This window comes from Mus pahari, chromosome 8, assembly GCF_900095145.1.
Source record: "Mus pahari chromosome 8, PAHARI_EIJ_v1.1, whole genome shotgun sequence".
Classification (NCBI taxonomy): Eukaryota; Metazoa; Chordata; class Mammalia; order Rodentia; family Muridae; genus Mus; species Mus pahari.
The window spans coordinates 38,548,674-38,569,369 of NC_034597.1; the positions used below are offsets into that span (position 1 = coordinate 38,548,674).

General features: G+C 38.6%; 1 protein-coding gene across 31 annotated transcripts in view; it reads left to right on the forward strand.

Moving 5' to 3' along the window:
• Positions 1 to 20,696, forward strand: part of Ktn1 (kinectin 1) — an 89,845-nt gene that overhangs the window by 42,291 nt on the left and 26,858 nt on the right. For 16 of the 31 annotated variants that reach the window (XM_029541888.1, XM_029541887.1, XM_029541894.1 and 13 more), the window contains exons 11-27: positions 2,002 to 2,168; positions 3,105 to 3,173; positions 4,615 to 4,652; positions 5,576 to 5,666; positions 6,059 to 6,127; positions 6,606 to 6,643; positions 6,759 to 6,840; positions 7,278 to 7,346; positions 12,497 to 12,531; positions 12,955 to 13,045; positions 13,561 to 13,629; positions 15,248 to 15,285; positions 16,161 to 16,251; positions 16,391 to 16,459; positions 17,695 to 17,732; positions 18,334 to 18,424; positions 19,167 to 19,204. In XM_029541888.1, coding sequence (XP_029397748.1) covers positions 2,002 to 2,168; positions 3,105 to 3,173; positions 4,615 to 4,652; positions 5,576 to 5,666; positions 6,059 to 6,127; positions 6,606 to 6,643; positions 6,759 to 6,840; positions 7,278 to 7,346; positions 12,497 to 12,531; positions 12,955 to 13,045; positions 13,561 to 13,629; positions 15,248 to 15,285; positions 16,161 to 16,251; positions 16,391 to 16,459; positions 17,695 to 17,732; positions 18,334 to 18,424; positions 19,167 to 19,204 — 1,183 coding nt within the window. The remainder of the gene's footprint in view (positions 1 to 2,001; positions 2,169 to 3,104; positions 3,174 to 4,614; positions 4,653 to 5,575; positions 5,667 to 6,058; positions 6,128 to 6,605; positions 6,644 to 6,758; positions 6,841 to 7,277; positions 7,347 to 12,496; positions 12,532 to 12,954; positions 13,046 to 13,560; positions 13,630 to 15,247; positions 15,286 to 16,160; positions 16,252 to 16,390; positions 16,460 to 17,694; positions 17,733 to 18,333; positions 18,425 to 19,166; positions 19,205 to 20,696) is intronic. The other 15 variants (XM_029541893.1, XM_029541892.1, XM_029541898.1 and 12 more) reach the window with 1 other exon arrangement.

Here is a 20,696-nt window from a genome sequence, read left to right on the forward strand (position 1 = left end):
ACCTCATCCTGTGCTTACCTCATCCTGTGCTTACCTCATCCTGTGCTTACCTCATCCTGAGCTCTAGCTGACCACGCCTTCTTAGACCGCAGCAGTTTACTCTGTATTTCTAAACAGATTGTATGCTGGGACTTAAAAGAGTGAGGTGGTTTGGTTTGGTTTGGTTTGGTTTTGGCAGAGTTTCTCTGCATAGCCCTGTATTTCATTATGGAGAGTGAGTGGGCCTTGAATTCACAGAGATACACTTGCCTCTACCTCCTGTGTACTGGGATTAAAGGCATGAGCCACCATCCAGCTAAAGTGAATCTTCTTAAAAAATAAACTTTATTAAAAACCAAACTTGTAAATCATCTAGACCCAATGTTATAATCTCAGTGACCTACACAGTTAGAGTTGCTATTCCAAAGTCATGGAGCTTAACGTTGCATTTTACTCGTTCACCATAAAAAAATGGGAAATCCATGACAGAGTTTTAACTAGAAAAGCAGATAGTTGTATCCCCCTTTTCATAACTCGTGTCTATCCCTGGCATCTAGTCCTTCCTCGCACCCATGCCCTAGTGGTTAGCTTCTGTTCTTTTCCTTATGTTATGCTGTGTCCACCTACATGTACATTTGTTTATATATATGCATGTGGTATTGGCTAGAATCTATGTAAGAACAATACTGTTAAACATTTCTTAATCTATTTCTCCTCAACATCTTAAATGCTTGACTTCTCATGGCCCCTCCTGGGGGTGTCATCTTCGTGCTCGTTCTAATGCTCGAGTGCTTATTATTTCCTGTGTCCTATGACTCTTCCTTTCTGCCACTCTGTCTGCTCTTTGTCATGCCTTGTTCTCCTACACTGCATAAAGCTTTGTTCTTTTCCGCTAGCTGCATATGAGTATGTATATGAGTATGAGAAGTGTGTTTGTGGAGGCCTTAAGTAACCTGAAAATTTTTTATCATGTAAGATTTGTTTGTCTGGAGATTGAGCTATAAGTCAGCAATGATTTCATCTAAAGAATTTTGACATCATGAACTTAATGTTTTAATTGTAACTGTTGGTAATAGATATTTCGCTTCTGTGAGTTCTAATCCCAGATATGTCCATTATTACATGCCTGATTTTTTTTTTTTTTAGCAGTTCTTTCTGAGTTGTATTGTCTTATATGTGAGAACTTACCTTTGTTAAGGTAAGGACACAGTAAGACACATGCACAGCTACTTATTTCCATCTGTGGTAATGGGTTCCCTATGACCTATGACTTGTTCATGGTATGGGACAGGGTGATGATTATCATGCTGCCAGTGATGTCCTGTCATTAATCTTTTGACTTAGGTTTTCCTTTCTCTTTTCAACCAAATTAATGATTGTCTTTAAATTCACGTTGTCTTCATTTATTGCCATTTTGAGTTAATATACATACTTTTTCTTATTTATTTATTTATTTATTTATTTATTTATTTATTTATTTATGTGTGTGTGTGTGTGTGTGTGTGTGTGTGTGTGGTGTTACCTGTAAGAAGGAAGAAAGGAAACAAGTTATCCTTCATTTCAAATTATTTAAATAATATTTTAAATGACAGCTTTTAGATAATAGATTTCCTTGGCATCTCTCTGTGTAGCAGAGTTCAAGGAATTTTCATCGAATTTCTTTACATTATTAAGGTATCTTTTGGGAAATAAAGAGTGCTTTCAAGAAACGGTACAACCATTTAAAAACCTTTATATCCCATTTAGTTAATGCTTATTGAGCATGCAGTATTGTGCCAAGTCTTGGGCACAGCTCTGGATATCGAGAGACCACACAGACTCTGATCGAGAAGGACTCACCCTTATGCCAAGAGGAATTGGACAGGTGGTGGGCATTGTACAGAGAGGATGAGCCACTGAGACGGTGCAGAAAGAGGCAGCGGATCTGTGCAAGTGTTCCAGAGACGGCAGTGCATCCACTGGGGAGCGATCGAGGGGAAGAGGAGACATTTCGTAAGATGTAGTTTTTTTTGTTTACTCCAGACTTACAAAGTAAATTTGTGGCCAAAGAAAATGAAGTCCAGAGTCTACATAGTAAGCTCACAGACACCTTGGTATCAAAGCAGCAGTTGGAGCAGAGACTAATGCAGTTGATGGAGTCCGAGCAGAAGAGGGCAAGCAAAGAAGAGTCTCTGCAGATCCAAGTGCAGGTATCTGTCTGTCTTTATGTGTTACGTGTGCTGCGGTGGTAATTAACAATAATGGGCCATTGGAGAGGGAGGGGAAATGGTTTAATTATCATTTAATTAAAAAATTATAAGTAAAGAAAAATTCAAAACCCATGTCTGTAAATACATTAAGTTCAATAAACTTCCGATTCAGTGTTCAAATCATTAAGAAAAAGAAATTAGGATAAGTGTGGAATATCCTGATTCATATTCATTCTCTCTCTCTCTCTCTCTCTCTCTCTCTCTCTCTCTCTCTCTCTCTCTAAGTTTATTCATTTTATTTATATGAGTACACTGTCGCTGTCTTCAGACACACCAGAAAAGGGCATAGATCCCATTACAGATGGTTGTGAGCAACCATGTGGCTGCAGGGATTTGAACCTCTGGAAAAGCAGTCAGTGCTCTTAACCACTGAGCCATCTCTCCAGCCCATATGTCCTAATTCTTTTTTTTGTTTTTGTTTTTGTTTTTGTTTTTGTTTTTGTTTTTGTTTTTTAGGTTTTTCGAGACAGGGTTTCTCTGTGTAGCCCTGGCTGTCCTGGAACTCACTTTGTAGACCAGGCTGGCCTCGAACTCAGAAATCCGCCTGCCTCTGCCTCCCAAGTGCTGGGATTAAAGGCGTGCGCCACCACGCCCGGCACCATATGTCCTAATTCTTAATGGTGGTAAATAATTAACATTTAATCTTTGAGCATGTTAAAGATGAGCTCATCCACTTCCTTAGGACTTCTTGTGATAGGATCAGGGACAGTAAACCAGCCTTGATGTCGGCCTTGTAAATGAACTCAAAATAGAATGCTTAAATGCTTTAAATAAAGATCATTTAAAGATATTAAGACTATGTAAATCTTTGTGTTCATGTATACTTGAGTATTTATTAATGACACCTTTGTCTTCTCTGTTTGCTGTTGATGAAAGGATATTTTGGAACAAAATGAGGCTTTGAAAGCTCAGATTCAACAATTCCATTCCCAGATAGCAGCTCAGGTAATGGTGCTTTTTAATTGATTCCGTTAATCGCAGCTTTCAGTAACAGTTATCTGAACGTTCCTATGGTGCCAAACTTCAGTAGTTCGGAGACTAGTCAATGAGTCAGTTTGTAGTGATACAAAGTTTCAACCACTAAATATTATATCTAATATTGGGCAGCACTAAGAACCCCAAACCTGTGTTATTAGAAGGGGTAGGTGAGAACACTCACTCCTGGGGAAATGCTCTGAACTCTGTCACAAAACAAAAGGTCTAGCCAATGTAAATGCATGCAGACTAGGGCTGATGGAGTGATTGATGCACTGTCACAGAAAACTGACTTTGCTCAGGAATCCCACACATGCACAGCGGGGAGCTGTGTTATTTGCAGACGACTCAGTTTGAAATGTATTCAGTTTAGTTAATGGCAAACATTGATATCATTGCCCCTTTCTTTGGTTGATTGATTGATTAATTCATTGATAGGCTTTGGAATATAAATGATAGAACATTCAGAAAAATGCGAAGGCTTCCACAAATACATATACTATAAATTTCAATTTCAGTTGAATGTTAAAATTATAAAAATTATTTATAGCAGCAAGTACTAGAAATTTGACTCTTGGATGGACTACGGAGACAGCTCAGCAGCCACATGTGCTTGCTGCTGGTTCAGAGGACCAGCGTTTAGTGCTCAGCACCTGTGCCCAGTGATTCACAACTGCCTGGAACAGCACTCCAGGGAATCTAATGGCCTCCTCCGTCACTGCACTCATGTCATGTGCACATGTCTCCCGCTGCATACACATATTCCAAATAAAAACAGATCTTTAAAAAAGAAAAAGAATTTCACTTTTACCTAAAAAGTGATTTTAACATTAAAAGGTAATTTTAGAGTTCAAACTCCCAAAGCTCTGTGCACGTAAATGGTTTTTCCTAATTGCTTTTTTTGTAGAGATGATGCTATAAATTATCTGGGGGAGAACCATCTAATTCAGCAAAATGGAGCTGTATGTTTGTGAGTTACCAACCCCACTTAGATTGGGACCTGTCAGCTGAGCGCTAGTGTTCCAGCCTGTCAGAATCCCTGAGTGCGCTGAGAACCTCAGCAGTGGGGAGGCAGCCCTGGCAGTCTCCTCCCTGTCTGCTCACGAGGGATCCTGTCAGACACTTCTGCTGAGGAAGAGATGCACAGGGGTAGGGATGGCCTCTGTGGTGGCTGTGCCCCTTATGTACTCGCTGCTTGTCATTATTCTGTGATGTGTTGTGTAATTCCTTGATAGTGGCTGTTGGTGATCAGATATGCTTTCAGAATGATAGCTACTCAACATAGACCAGATGTCTTTAACAACTTTATATGTTAATTTCTCTCTCTTTTTAAAAGCTCTGTTTTGATTATTGTACAGCTTTTAAGCTTTTTCTCAAATGCTCTTATGTTGATAATGTTTTTCTTTCTCAGACCTCCGCTTCAGTTCTAGCAGAAGAATTACATAAAGTGTAAGCTTGCCATTCCACACTTCTCTTATAATTGATAACCACTAACAGATGCCTGTTTGATTCAATACACAATTAATTTCATTCTCTTACCTGTTTGGAAAATTACCCTAAGCTCTATTTTGATCTTCTCCTCTAATCCGTGTCTCTTCAGCCCACACATCACACTTTGTTGTTGTTGTTCTAATAGAGCTGCCTAACTTGCCTTCATTTGCGCTATTGGCAAGGATGTAGACGAGGCAACTGTGGTTTCAGAGTAGTGGGAGGAAATTAGTGCTTGAGTCTGCTTTGCACTCGTGGCTCTGCTGTGTCTAGCCCTGTGGCAGTAGGCCATACACTCAAAAGTAAATTTGCATACTTACATAACTATACAGATGTGGGTCGGGTGTGTGCAGATGACCTATAATCTGGTTTTGATACCAGACTTTTCAATGTAAGTTAACTTCTTTAACTTAAGTTTTAAATAATGGATCTGTCTGTCTGTCTATCCATCTGTGTATCTATGATTTGGGGCCTCATTCTGTAGCCTAGACTGGCCTTGAATTTGTGATGATCTTCCTGCCTTTGTCTCCTGAGTACAGGTGTGAACGACCATCCTGCCATAAAATAGGGGATATTTTGGTGTAGAGAAAGGCTCTCATTGTCAGGCCTGATTGACTTAAATACCATCCCCTGGTCTCACACGCTGGAGGGAGGGAGCAAACTTTTGCAAGTTCTCGTTCTCTCTCTCTCTCTCTCTCTCTCTCTCTCTCTCTCTCTCTCTCTCTCTCTGCCATCATGCTTTACTAGTAGACTAAGTAGTGTCTCTAGGAAGAGAAAGTACAGTTATGGGAGAAACTTAGCTTAGTTAAGATGATCCTTTTCATGTAAGACTTTTAAATCCTGTTTGTAAATGCTATTAAAAGCACAAATATATTTTCTTGAAGGATTGCAGAAAAGGACAAACAGCTAAAGCAGACTGAAGACTCATTAGCAAATGAACAGGATCACTTAGCAAGCAAGGAGGCGGAACTTAAGGTACAGTAGCTCATATAGCTTGTTGTAGGATTTTATAGACTCAAAGCTGAATTACCCTAAAGGTTATAGTCAGTATGCATTTGTATGAAGGATGAAAAATACTCTAGAACTCATGGAAAGTGCTTTCTCTTTTCTGAACTGTAAAGAAGGATATTTCTTAAGCTCTAAAAGGAAAAACCCAGAAGGGTTCTTCTCTCATAATGCCTTCTATAACAATTTCAGAAATTTGCCAAATAACACGAATGGATGATTGGTATACACACACACACATGATTTAGGAAATTTATAATCTGAGACCTTTAACTCTTAAGCAGAGCAGATGCTTTGTCACAGTTCAGTTTGAATTATATGAAATATTTTTAATCCTGTATGCTTTTTCTTTCTTGCTCTAGGATGTACAGAATATGAATTTCTTATTAAAAGCTGAAGTGCAGAAATTGCAGGCGCTGGCTAATGAGCAGGTAAATAAGTCGCTTTTGCTTATTTATCTCTGAAGAAGGTTGACATGCCTTGTTTTTTTTTTGAGTCTGTGACCCTCAGTCTTCGGTGTCTATACTGGTTACGTGTGTTTGCCTGTGGGGTGTTACTGAGAACTAATGCACAGACCGCTTAGATGTCACTGATTCATATTGGAATTAATGTATGGTACAGTGACTGAATCATTTCTGAGATAGAAGAGATTGTTAAAACAGTCGCAGTGTGTTAACCCATTTTGGATTTTTCCATCTAATGTGTAAAGGGAAAACCTTTATTAGAGATAATTGGCCTCTGAGAAGTTAAAAATAATGGACAATAAAACATAGAATACCATAGTTTGTTATAGCTTTAATCTATATCTATGGAAAGTTTTTATATGAATATGAAAGTTTTTATATGAATAAATGAATAGTTTAGATGGTTTCCTAAGATGATAAGATTCTTATTTTATTCTGAATACAGGCTGCTACCACACATGAGGTGGAGAAGATGCAGAAGAGGCGAGTAATGTATTCTGTGCAGAGACTCGTGCATGTGTGTTTATGTGCAGTGGTGCTTCCAGCTGAGGCTTGCGCAGATAGCCTTGACAACCTTGACTGTCTCTTCTTCTCGTAGTATTCACGTAAAGGAGGATAAAATAAGACTGCTTGAGGAGCAGCTGCAGCGCGAAGTGGCCAGCAAAATGGAAGAATTTAAGGTGTGTGAGCTCTGCCTTCCCAGACAACTTCATATAAGTTTAATTTCAGTGACACTGAATGTGCTTTAAAAAAAATCATTTGTATTATTTCCCTAGTTTATTTGGTGTCTTATGTGAATAGTGAATTTTTACTAGACTTTTTGCCTAAATGTACTTTATCTGATCTTAAATGTTTGAAATAGATTTTTCCCCAAGCATTCCTTGGCATGTTTTAAATGAGTATTTTACATTTGTGAGTAGTTTTGCTATCTTCACTGTTGCTGCAGTGTTAATCCTGTCAATTGAGCTCTGAATTTCTATGTCTGTATGGAACCCTTCAGTCTCTATGAACACCTGAAGCAACAGTGTGGGTTTGCTTTGTTCAATAATTGATTCAAATGATTGTATTATTACTTGTTCCTTCTGAAAAAATCGTAAATTGTGCTTCTTTCTTCCAGATTCTGAATGACCAGAATAAAGCATTACAACTGGAAGTTCAGAAGCTGCAGGCCATCGTTTCTCAGCAGGTGAGCTTTGTGGGTGGTGTGGGTAGAGCCCGAGCGAGACAGTCTGAGCAGAGCCCAGCTGATGGAGAGTGTGCTCAGGGTTAGGTGCAGCTTTGGACTACCCTGTTCATTTTATGCTCAAAATTTTCTTTTAAAATTAAAGTTTTATGTCTCTGAGAAGAAGGAGATGTTAATCTTCTCATAAGCATTTTGTAGAAAAGAAGGAAAGAAAAAAAAAAATCTGTTCTGGGAGCCTTACCCTTACAGGCAATATGTTGTATTTTTTAAAACAAAGAGTGGGTTTGAAACTTAGGGATGGGGTGCCTCAGAGTTGGTTTCCCACTCTCCTACTCAGCCTCTCTCACCAGGATTGTATGTAAGTATTTCTAGATTTGAATGGCCAAACTTGAATATATTGCTTAGTCTAGTGCTTTGCACATCTAAATAATTTCTTAATAATGTATGTATATATTCTAATTGTATATATGATAATGATACTATATATGCAATAACGAATACACACACACACACACACACACACACACACCCCTTTGTAAGCCAGTAAAGCTGTCTTGAATGGTCAGCAGCTGGAGCTCCTATTGTTGCCTTCACATTTTCTCACATAAGCCCTTCCAGTGTTAGAAAGTGTTCTAGGCACTGGCCAGATGCTCCACAGGGAAAGTTATTTCCCACCAATCCTGAGTGTGATTTCTGGGGACTACATATGGAAGGGGAGGACCACCTCCCACACCTGTTTACTGACATCCACATCCACTTGCACATACACAATCATACACTATCAATGAATAAGTAGATAAATGTAAGAATTTTTAGAACAGAGTAGTCAAGAAAGTCTTGTTGTTGCATGTTCCATAAGAATATAAACTTTGCATGTTTCCCTCATAGTAAGCTTTTGGAAGATTTATTGGAAATGATAGCACATCCTTTAGAGATACTTTCATCCTTTTTTTTTTTTTTTTTTTTTTTTTTTTTTTTCGAGACAGGGTTTCTCTGTCCTGACTGTCCTGGAACTCACTTTGTAGACCAGGCTGGCCTCGAACTCAGAAATCTGCCTGCCTCTGCCTCCCGAGTACTGGGATTAAAGGAGTGCAGCACCATGCCCGGCTACTTTCATTCTTTATTTTAAAATTCACAATTAAGCAAGTATATTATTGTATATTATTGGTGTAAGCAGCTGTTGCTTGAAGTATTTGTTAACATCAGTTTATCAGTTTACGTTTTCCTTCCCTTCTGTGTAATGCAATGCTGTGTATAATCTTTATTACTTTGTATATGTGTAAAGTAGCATGGAAAAGTGTTAATATTCTCATTTGTTGTATTATAGATTATGAATGATAAAGTACTCGAGAAATTATCGGAACCAAGCCCAAATGACCGTCTTTGAAACTTGACTGACTGTTCTAGTTTTCAGCTATAGTTTTGCTGGCAGCATTTTTATTTATTTATTTTTACAATTTATTTATTTATTTTATTTGAGTACGCTGTTGCTGTCTTTAGACACACCAGAAGGTGGCATCAGATCCTATTACAGATGGTTGTGAGCCACCATGTGGTTGCTGGGAATTGAACTTAGGACCTCTGTAAGAACAGTCAGTGCTCTTAACCACTGAACCATCTCTCCAGCCCCAAAATTTGAATCTTTAAGACCTCCTTTTAACTTACAGGGTCTTCAAATAATATACAGATGAGGAAATGAAAACAAAATACCTTGCTTATATTTGTCAAATATACTCAACATTTTAACAAAATATTTGTTAATAGAAAAAAATGTAAACAATAACTTTATAAACTTCTGTTTTCTGCCAAACTGAAGTTTTCCAACCTTATGTAACTGTTAAATCACCAGGCTAATGTTTTTCCAATAGGTCCTATGATGCTTTCAAATATGCTTTTCTATTATTTTATGTAAGATTTCCAATCACACTTGTGGAAATAATTATTTTTGAAAAAATTCTTTTTTGTCTTTTTAGTTATTCAACTTTCTATTTGATATTTTATACCCTTTAGATGTTCTGTTAAATCATCTAAAGTGTATAAAATATCAAATAGAATTTATATAGAATTACATCTGGTAGTATGGCATACAATTTTCTTATGTTCTGAATAAATTTTTGTAGCCACAATTTTCTATTTCAAGGAATCAAGGAGATGGGAAAGTCACTTTTGTGGGGCTAATTTTGGTCTGCTATTGGGTAATTCCTAAATGTGTTCTCTAGTTTTGGAAGAACAATGAAATAAAAGGCACATGAATGGCTTAGATAGGTTTGAGACATGCCCGAGACCTTTTGTCATGGCAAATCAAAAAAACTTTGTCTTTCTTTCAGTTGTTCCTTAGAAATTTATTATTATATAGATATTTTGGGATGTGTGAGTTCAAAGAACAGCCTGCGATGTGGCTTAGGAGTTGGTTCTCTTCCTCCACTGTGGGGCCCAGAGGCTTCAACTCTGATTATCAGGCATAGCAACAGGTACCCCTACCTCCTGAGACATCTTGCCAGCCTTGCTCGCTGGCTTATTCTCTAGTCACCTTTTGTTGTTACTGATAGTGAAATAAGAGATAAAAGTCAGTATACCTAAGTTTCTTTTCATTTCCAACTTTCTTTAACCTCCTTTTCCATATAAAGCAGTTAGAATTTCAAATGACAGTTAAGAGAACAGGTTTGTGATGTAAAAATTTCAGCTCTCTTGCCAGATGTTTTTGTTTTCTTTTTTCCTTTTTATACTATATTTTATCCCCGTCCCATCCTCCCTCCAACTGTCCCACATTCCCTACTTCCTTCCCACCCCACCCAGATGGTTTTATTAAGGAGGAAAAGATTGAGATTATTGAAGCAGGAACTGGTAATGTTGCCATGTTGGTGGTTCTTTAGCTGTAGCAAGAGCAAAGACCCGAGTCCTCAGGTATGAGACTGTCCTTAGGCACAAGGGAGGATGACCGTGCGCAGGTTTGATGGTCACTAGATAGTGCCCTTAGTAGGACTAGTAAGCCCTTCTTTATCAGCAGAAACGTCCTCGTGGCTGGACTGACAGGCCGGAAGCTGGGCAGCCTTTATTTTTTGCTCCAGTAGACTTTATTTATTTTATTTTTTATTTTTTTGGTTTTCGAGACAGGGTTTCTCTGTATAGCCCTGGCTGTCCTGGAACTCACTCTGTAGACCAGGCTGGCCTCGAACTCAGAAATTCGCCTGCCTCTGCCTCCCAAGTGCTGGGATTAAAGGCGTGCGCCACCACGCCCGGCCCTCCAGTAGACTTTTAAGAGTCTATCATCATGGTTACTCAGTGAAAACCATGGGAAATTGCTTCTCTTTGCCGGACACCTCTTCCTGATCATACTGTCCTAGGCTGATTTAGGTTTATCATCCTGAAAGAAGTAATAGGATTGGATTAGGTTGGTAAAGTGTAGTAAAGTGAAAACATTGGTCAGTATTTGAGTTGAAGAACCAGAATACGTAACTAAACATGAAGACCAGCAAGGGGAGTTGAGTTGAGTGTTGAGTTGAGTTTGAGTGTTTGTTGAGTGTACATTAGGCCTTTACTTCTTAGCTGAGGCTCTGGAGGAGAGTAAGACTTGATTCTATGTGGGATAGATTAGAAAAGTGTGAATCATCATTAAATTCCTGAACTATGTATATGTTTACAGTTAGATTTTGTTTAAAGAGTAGAAAGGTGACATAGGGGACAACTTACCCATCAATTTGCTAAATAGTGAGGGGCAGTCCAGGCTGAGAGAAAAACTTGAGTAGCTTGATGGTGTTGCACAGAGTTGACATACATTGAGAACATTCTAAGCTATTGTTTAAGTGCAAAGAGCAGGGTGTAGGGCCAGTGAAAGCTCTCCTAGGGTCTAACTAGGAGGCTTTTTTTGTTCTGTAGAGCCTGTGATGGTCTAACAGTGAGGAGCGTTGTAAGGATGCACAAAAGTCAGTGGCGACAGGGAGCCAATGGAATTTAGGAGTTAGAGATAAGTGGAAAGCCCAGGACAACTCAGTAGTTATGGTTCCAGTAAGCTAGACTCGATAGTGTTTCTTGTGAGATGGGATTCATTGAAGCACATATGGATTAAAAACTGTCTTCATGAGAGTTTTGAGTTTATAAACAGCAACTTCCAAAGGAGTTGTTCGTAAACTGCCAGATTGATGAAATGCATTTTGGGAATGTTTTCTCTCCTTTTTTATGATGGGGCAGTTTTCCTCATCGGGTCAGTCTTCCTGTGCAATTCACAAAGCAATCCTTTTGGTCTACAGACACAGAATTTAGGGCATTGTGATCTTTGAGATGCCTAAACCTGAGGACTGGAATGTACGCGTGAAGAGAAGAACAAATTCTGACACATAGAGGAGGTGGAATCCTAAGACTCAGTCTTGGCAATGGAAGCATTCGTTTTATTTTTGAAAAATGATTATAATGAGATAGGGTAAAAAAAAAAATCAGAAAGTAATAGGAATAGGAAATTGGTTTATGAGGTGTTGCTAGAAGACCCCACACCTGGAGTACTGAATGTCTAAAGGTGTGAGAATGCTGAGGGTGAAACCTTTGCTTCCGGTTACACAGTAACCCTGGCGGCTCTTGTGTGTGAACACAGGTTGGGTGAATTTTAGGACCAAAGGCCAGGGGTGTGGAGTCAGTTTTTATGTCGTATTTTTCCCTGCTTCACCAGGAATTATATTCATGAGCTTCTGCAGTGCACTCACACGTTAGTACAGTCTCTGCTTTGGTCTGGTAGCATTTTCATGTGCATACATGTTCAAAATCCATTGACTATAAACAAGATATATGCAACTGTGTTTATTTTAGACTTCAGTGTAGGAGAAACTCAGTTGAAAAAAAGGATAAGACCTCTTGTGACCTCCTACCTTAAAAGTTGTAAAATTTGTCTATTTGAAGAAATCTTTTCTGTCTTCTAGGTAACCCCAGATATCCCTAGGTTAAGAATCGGGGTGAGGGCAAGTTCAGTTAGCTAGTGCCATTTTCCTCTTGTGGCCTGCATGTCCATGTTCTTTTTTTGTTCTCTTTTGAATAAGAAAATTAACTTGTGAACAGTTCTTAAGTAAGGACTAAATTTTGGAACTATTTAGAATCCTAAACTAAACTAGTTTGTATCTTATGCAAACTTGGTAGAATTAAACACTTCTTGATGTTTTTGTTTTTAGCCTAATAAAGATGTTGTGGAACAAATGGAAAAATGGTAAGAGTTTAATTTTTTATATTTTGATGAAACATATTTGACATTTTCGTATTTTCTCTCAAATTTGTGGTAACAGAATTGGTAGTGGTAGTAATCTGGATTCTTAAAGTACTATTAGCACTTTGTGATAGACAAGAGCATTCTGGACTGTGGATTAGCCAGGGTTACCTTATGGTATGTTTTTGGTTGTCATTTGACACTGACTGACTTGTTGAGGCTGCTGTCAGTCCATACATTACCTGTGCAAATTTTACTTACTGCTGAGTTCACCTTAACACCATGATTGAGATCCTGAGAAACTTTTCTAGAATTACAGTTTCATAATGAATGAGGGACAGAGGGGGTAGTCCATGTAAAATTCTTAGGAGTGATATTTACTGTGACCAAGTCATTCATATGTATGCCTTATGTTTATAATCACAGCATTCAAGAAAAGGATGAGAAGTTAAGGACTGTGGAAGAATTACTGGAAACTGGACTCATTCAGGTGGCCACCAGAGAGGAGGAGCTGAATGTAAGGCGTTTTCTCTGTTGTCCTATTGGGCTTACTCTGTCAGTCTGGAAAGGTTTTGTGGGATTGTGTCCACAGCTGGGCGCTAGTGCTCTGAGTTAAGACTGTTTTCATTCGATTTAAATGGTACTTCTTTGGAAATTGGCCCTGCGATGAGGATGATTCTAGTGTCAGGCCTCAGTCAGGTAGATACCCTCGCTGCAGTGTGCAGTACAGATGTTTCTCCTGGAACTACGTCCAAACTGTAAGCGGTGATCCTCACTGCTCTCCTTTACCAAAGTAGCGTGGACTTCTGCGAAAGTAAAGTAAGAGCTGTAGCTGACAGATGACAGATGGTGTCTTTGAGGTGTCAGCATTTCAGTTGAAGTGTATAGTGATGACTGAATTACAAAACGGTTGACTAATTATAAAGGCTGTTGGGAAAAGGGCAGAGGAGGAAGAGCGGGCTTGCTTAATCTGATCTAGCTTGTGCTTCAAGAGTAAAAAAGGGTGTTATGCTTCTATGTTTTTGAAAAAAGGCCATAAGAACAGAGAACTCCACCCTGACGAGAGAAGTTCAAGAGTTGAAGGCTAAGCAGAGCGATCAGGTAGCGTATTGTTGCTCCTACACACTTCTTCTCACAGTAGGCAGAAGGCACCCAAGTCATTTTTTTTTTTAATCAAGGGTGAATTTTCAATTAAACTTTTAATCAATGAATGATTACTGACATGGGTAGCTGCAATTTATTCAAAACTATTTGCATGCTGGGTAGGCATTCTGTGAACTACTCCAAATAAAATTTCATTCTTTTTGTTTTTCTTTTTTTTTTAAATGAATTATTTATTTATTATATATAAGTACAATGTCGCTGTCTTCAGATATCAGAAGAGGGCATTAGATCTCATTACAGATGGTTGTGTGCCACCATGTGGTTGCTGGGATTTGAACTCAGGATCTGTGGAAGAGCAGTCAGTACTCTTAACCGCTGAGCCATCTCTCCAGCCTTTTTTGTTTTTCCTTATCTACTTAAATTACTTATATTTTATGTGTATGAATGTTTGCCTGCATATATGCCTGTGCATCACGTATTCATAGAGTACCTACAGAGGTCTGAAGAGGTCATCAAGTTCCCTGGCTCTGGAGTTTGAAGATGGTTGTAAGTTGCTATGTGGGTGCTGAACCTGGGTCCTCTGAAAGAGTAGCAAGTGCTTTCAACTATTGAGCCATCTCTTCAGCCCAATTTTTTTAAAAAAAGATTTATTTTTTTATATATGTGAGTACACTGCAGCTGTCTTCAAACACACACTGGAAGAGTGCATTGGATCCCATTACAGATGGTTGTGAGCCACCATGTGGTTGCTGGGATTTGAATCCAGGACCTCTGGAAGAGCAGTCAGTGCTCTTACCCTCTAAGCCATCTCTCCAGCCCTACAGTTTACTCTCTTTTTATTTGTGTTTGTTTATGTATATATGTGTATGTACATTAGTGTTTTGCCTTAATATATGTTAGTGTGAAGGTGTCAGTCCCCTGGAACTGAAGTTGCAGACAGTTGTGAGCTACCATGTGGGTGCTGGGAACTGAACTTGGGTCCTTTGGAAGAACAGCCACCAAGCCATCTCTCTAGCCCCAAGCTAAGGCATCCCTAGGTGGACACGAACCAATCTTTTATTTTAAGTTCTAAAATTTTTTATTGTTGTTGCTGTGTGTAGGATGTATGAAGGTACACATATTCCATGGATCGTCCTGTAGATGTCACAGGACAACTTAGGAGTGACTCTGCCTTCTACTTCCTCACTGATGTAGGATTGAACTCAATCAGGTCATCAGGCTTGCATAACATCTTGCTGGACATTTTATTATTTAAAAATACAGTAATGAAAGATTTCGACTACACATACAAATTGAGTCTCGATGGCAAAAAAGGCTACGTGAAATGAAGCAATTTCTTAGATGTAATTTCTCCCCTGGTTAGAATTAATGATTAAGTAACTTGTGCATTTGTCTAATGATTATTCTTTTAGGTATGGGTAGTCTCATCTTTCAAAATGCTGTCCCCTTTCACCATTATGACATTAAGAACATCTAGAAAGAATTTCTGGATTTAATTTTCATTTTTGATTTTTATCCTAACAAATTGAGGGATTATGTATTTCTATTTCTGTCTCACTTAAACAATTTTAAGAAGTACTAAATAATGCATCTTTTTTTGTGTGTGTGTTTCCAGGTTTCTTTTGTGACTCTAATTGAAGATCTTAAGAGAGTGTAAGTGATAACATTGTTATAAATTAGGGTTTTGTTTTGACTTGTTTTCTTAGTGTAATTAGATGGAGTTTATAATTTATTTGGGAGAGTTGGCATACATTACACATCCATCTACCTATCTATCTATCTATAGTTGGCACACATTACTTCCCCCTATTTCCTCCCGCTCGCTCCTTCTCTCCCTCCCTTCCCTTCTAATTCAGTCTGGCCAGGGTTTTCCTGAGTACCCGAGACTGACATCTTGTCTTCCTGAATGCTGAGATGTTAGTGTATACCACGCTTGGATTAGTTGGACTTTCCTTCTAGAATTTTTCATCAGTGGACTAAGGGACATTAGCTGTACTTCCCAAATTCAAAGACTTTTATCTTTAACTTTTTAAAAATCCATTTTCATAATTGATTCTATTTTATGTGACATCAGATTGTTAACTTTATGTGTTTAGAAGAAGGGATTACAGATGAGTTTATGTTGCACTGAGAGATAAGTTTCACGCATGTCTATCCCCTTTTGAAGTACCTGTCATTCTTGATGATATATTGTGTAGTAAGCTTAAAATTCTGTAATCCAATGTTATTGAATGGAACGCAATTCCTCCTGGTGTTAGTATTCTTCATGGTTCAAACAGTAGATTTTTCTGTGTGTTTTTGAAGCATACCACCAGCTTCTTGTATGCATAGATTTTATTAGTTGCTGATTAAATTTTTATTGAAAAGAAGCTTTAGTATTTCTCTGTTTTTGTCCGTGAAGTTGAGTTACTGTCACACTTTAAATGCAAGACGGCTTGGAGAGCCTTTTCATGTGGTGCTGTCTTTATGCTTAGTTGGTGGACCTCAGTGATTTCTAGTCAGGTTAATGCTTGATTTGTTTATTTAAGGATCCATGAGAAAGATGGACAGATCAAGTCTGTGGAAGAGCTTCTAGAAGTTGAACTTCTCAAAGTTGCTAATAAGGAGAAAGCTGTTCAGGTAGAGGAGAGAGAACAGTGTCTGGCCTTTCTGTTTATCAACTTAAGTTAAACCATTTGATTCATGTGTTTGTATGTTACATTCTTTGTCAACTCTGTGTTTTCCATTGTCCAATCTTGTCTGTTTTATCATTGTCAAGGCTTTGAAACAGGAAATAGAGGTTCTAAAAGAAGAAATAGGAAATGCCCAGCTTGAAAAGGCTCACCAGGTAAAACTCCCAGAGCCACAGCATGACAGATGAATTAGTGCGTACGGTATTTGCGAGCTACTTGAAACTTTTGTTTCCCTTGTTATTTAGAAAATAATTCTCTAGTAGTTTGCTACAAGTATATTTGTTTATATTTGTTTTTAGACCTTTTACTAAGCCCTTTTCTGGAAAAAGTTTTCTGTATCAATGCTTTAGTTTAGTCAGTTTAAAAATGCAAAACACATCACGAACTGAATGTGTTGTTACATCCTCTGTAGAAAAGAAATAAGTTTCATTGGAGATCTTAGAAGTAGACATTTTTTATTTAGTAGATGGGTCTGATGAGATTTAATCTGACAAGTCTTCATTGAAAGGCCAGATTGTACAGGAGAGATGATTTGTCCGTCTGTCGGATTAAGATTACAGCAGCTCATCGAAGCCCTGTCCAGCGCTGGAGTGAGCTTAGTGACTGACACTTCAGAAGAGGCTCCTCCCAAAGAGCTGCCATGCGACACAAGGCTGAGAGGAAGCGGGATAAATGCTAGGTTGCCTCTGACTTATAAGGGCTGAGGAGATGGCTCAGCAGGGAAAGTGCTCACTGTGTAGCCTGAGGGCTGGAGTCCAGATATCCAGCTCCTTTGTAAAGGGCCAGGATGGCAGCACGTAGCTGGAACCTGAGCAGGGAGGTAGAAGCAGGATGCTCTTAGGGCCTCACTGGCCAGCCAGGTGAACCAGATCAGAGCTTCAGGTTCAGTGAGAGACTTTGTCCCACAACATCAGGTGAGGAAGAGTAGAAGAGTCTAGAATCACAGAGATGACCTCTGGCCTTTCACATTTATGTGCACATGCATGTGCACACATACACATTTAAGACGTACAAAAATCATAAGTAAATACGTATATAAACAGGAAATTAAGACACTAGACCACTATAGTGCAGATGTTCTTGAAGACTGGGCTAGAACATTCTGATACTGTATGGAGGTGCGTGGAGAGTTACTGAATGAAGGCTCCTGTTCTCTCCTGTAGAGATTCCACCTCATGCAGGCCATTTGTAATCATCTGCCCTACCTTGACCTCTCCTTGTTACTTTTACTGTCACTGGAAAAGAGGAGGTGAAATGCAAGCACATCTTGTTTTGGCATGACGAGTTAGCTTGGGCTTTCATCTTTTGAAATGTATACAAGATATTTACCTGAGGCTCGATCAGCTAAGGAAAGCCTTGTGAACTGCTTTTTCTGTCCTTTGTGTTTCAGTTGTCTGTCACTTCTCAAGTCCAGGAGCTGCAGAATTTGTAAGTAGCATTTGTCTTATTTTCCTAGAAATAGCTCTTCCCTACAAGTTAAATTGAGTGAAAATTATGGCTTTTTTATATTTGATTTCAGTGTTCTGGAAAATACATTTCAAAAGATTTTAGGTTTTTAAAAGGTCCCTTTGATTCTCATATTTTAACAACTGCTAGTTTTGTTTGTTTATTTTGTTTTTTTGTTTTTTTATTTTTTTGTGGGAAGGATATGGTGTGAAAACGCTCATTCTTTTATTTCTTAGTATACCTAATTGGAGATGTTGCTTCTTGCTTATGTAAAACCTGCTATGCATTTGATACCTAAGCCGGATTTCCTAAGTCGTGTATATTTATTGATGCTGCCTAGGTGGGCTGACATGGGGTAAGGGTAGAACTGTGCTAATCAATCCACTGTCTTGTTCAGTGATAAGTAACTTTCTTTAATTGGTGTCTCAAATCTTGTATTCCTTTATATTGAAATTGTTTGTAGAAATACTTATTTTCTACAATAGTGAAATGGACTTGGACTATAAGAACACTTGAGATATTTTACAGTCTTCAGTACTTTTACTTTTTATAATCATGTAAAATTTTTCTTTTTCTTTGTCAGATTAAGAGGCAAGGAAGAGCAGATGAACAGCATGAAGGCTGCTTTAGAAGACAGGGACGGAGACCTGACAGGGAGAGGGAAGTGCACACAGGTGAGACGCTCACTCGGAACCCAAGCGAAAGCAACCCTTGCCCTGATAGCTGAGCATCAGTTCACATCTGTTCTTTTTAAGGATATTCAGGAAGAAACTTAATCTTTAAAGGCTTGTGTTCAGGAGGTACCATAGCCTGGTTTGCCAGAGGTACAGTACCCATGGACGGCAGTTTGCTTCTTAAGCAGTTGCCATTCCGTGTAATGCCCTAGGAAGTAAGAAGGTATATGTTCTCAGTTTCTCTGTTCTGCCATAGTTTAGTTATTGCTGTTAAAGTAAGTAAACTTTTATTAGCGTCAAACCATCTTAAATGGCCGGATTTGTCAAGCTAATAGTGTACACATTTCTTTTTCCTTCCTTTGTCAAATGCACTCCAGGCTTATGCTTAACTGTTTATTTGGTGTAGTAATCTGTGGTCCTTAGAAAAACACTTTAATAGTTAAGTATGATAAGGAAAATTCATTTACTACAGGTGATGGCTCATATCTGTGACTTCCTCTTTTGGAATGATGAAGTAAAAGGGTCACTGTGGGCTTGAGGCCTGCCTGGGCTACACAATGAAGTCCTGTTTCCAAAAACCAGGCAAAGGAAAAAGGAAAGCATTGCATTTTTAAATAAATAACCTAATCTTAAATTTGTCACATAACTATATTTTTATTTTATGGTTGGGTGGTACTGCATGTATATTGTAATACCTAATTTGTTTTGATGTTAACATTAAAAAGGTGAATCTGTTTCTTAGGTGTGTTCAACACCACAATTTGAAGAACTTGAAAGTGTGTAAGTATGTTTTTAGTTAACATTTTGATGAAGTGTGCCAGACTGTGCTTAAAATTAATTTTTATGGATTTCTAAAAGGCCATTGATTTCAATGTTAAGTATTAGTTATAGTCGAGAGACAAGAGAAGTTTCTGTTTGTTGTATGATAAAGCAGAGACCCCTTCAGTGCTTTAGAATGCGTAAAGACTTGCCCATTTCCTCCAGTATTTTCTGCAAATACAGACTATTTTTTTCTTCAACTTATGCAATTATTATATGGAGAAAATCAATAGACTTCCATATAGTCAGGGGTAATCATAGCCATAACAAATCATGGACATATCATAATTATATTTGCTGATAGGAAACATGGATCTTGTGAAGTTAATTCTGTGCTAAGTAATACAAATATCACCACTAGTTAACATCAGAGAGATCTGCTTTCTCAGGCATTCATACTACAATACTGTTTTTAATCCTGCAAAAGTTATTTTTTTAAACAGAGTCTCATTTTGTTGCCCAGGCTGGTAGATTGGCCTCACACTAACCCTGAATCTATACCTCCTCCTCCCAGCTACTGGAGAACAGGTATAAACCACCATGATCAGTGTTAGAGTTTCTGTTGCTGAGAAAAGATACCACGATCAAGGCAGCTCTTACAAGAGAAGACATTTAAGTGGGGTTGGCTTACAGGTTCAGTCCATTGACCTTAATGTCAGGAAGCACGGCAGTGTGCTGGAGAAGGGGCTGAGCGGTCTACATCTTGATCTGAAGGCCTCTAGGAGAGATCTGTCTGTCTGTTTCCAGGCATCCAGGAGGAGGAACTCAAAGCCCACCCGTAAAGTGACACACACACACTCCAACAAGGCCACACCTCCTAATACTGTGACTTCTTGGGTCAAGTATATTCAAACCACCACAGTCAGCAAACATTGATTTTTCTTAAACTACACAAAGTGAAGATGGAAAAAGTTTTTTGAGAATTACTTTAAGCAAATATTTTTTGTATATGTGTGTGAATGTTTGAGCCACAGTATATGTGTATAGGCTGGAGGACAATTTGTGGGCGTCAGTTTTCTCCAGCCGTGTTGGTCTGTGGATTGAATTGAGGTTGTCAGGCTTGGTGGCACGTGCTGTTACTTACTTGATGAGTCAAGTCACTGCTCATGGAAAGTCCGTCTGGCCAACGCCGATTGGTTCTGTTTTCAGAGTTGCCCTTTTGGGAGCTGGAGAGAGATGGCTCAGCAGTTATGAGCAATGACCATCTTGTTATTATTTTCTTTTTAAAGACAGGTTCTCACTGTGTATGCAGCCTTGGCTGGCCTGGGTTTAAAGGCATGCTCCACCACAACCCTGCGAGAAATTCTGTCTTTTAAAACAAATTATAAGTTGATAGACTACAAAAAGAAAGGACAGATGGGCATTGTTTGTGCTGTCTTTTTATTAGGAGTAATATCGGAGTATGTTTCTTTCTTTTCCATGTACATGCAAAAGTAAAGTAAGGTCTTTGTAA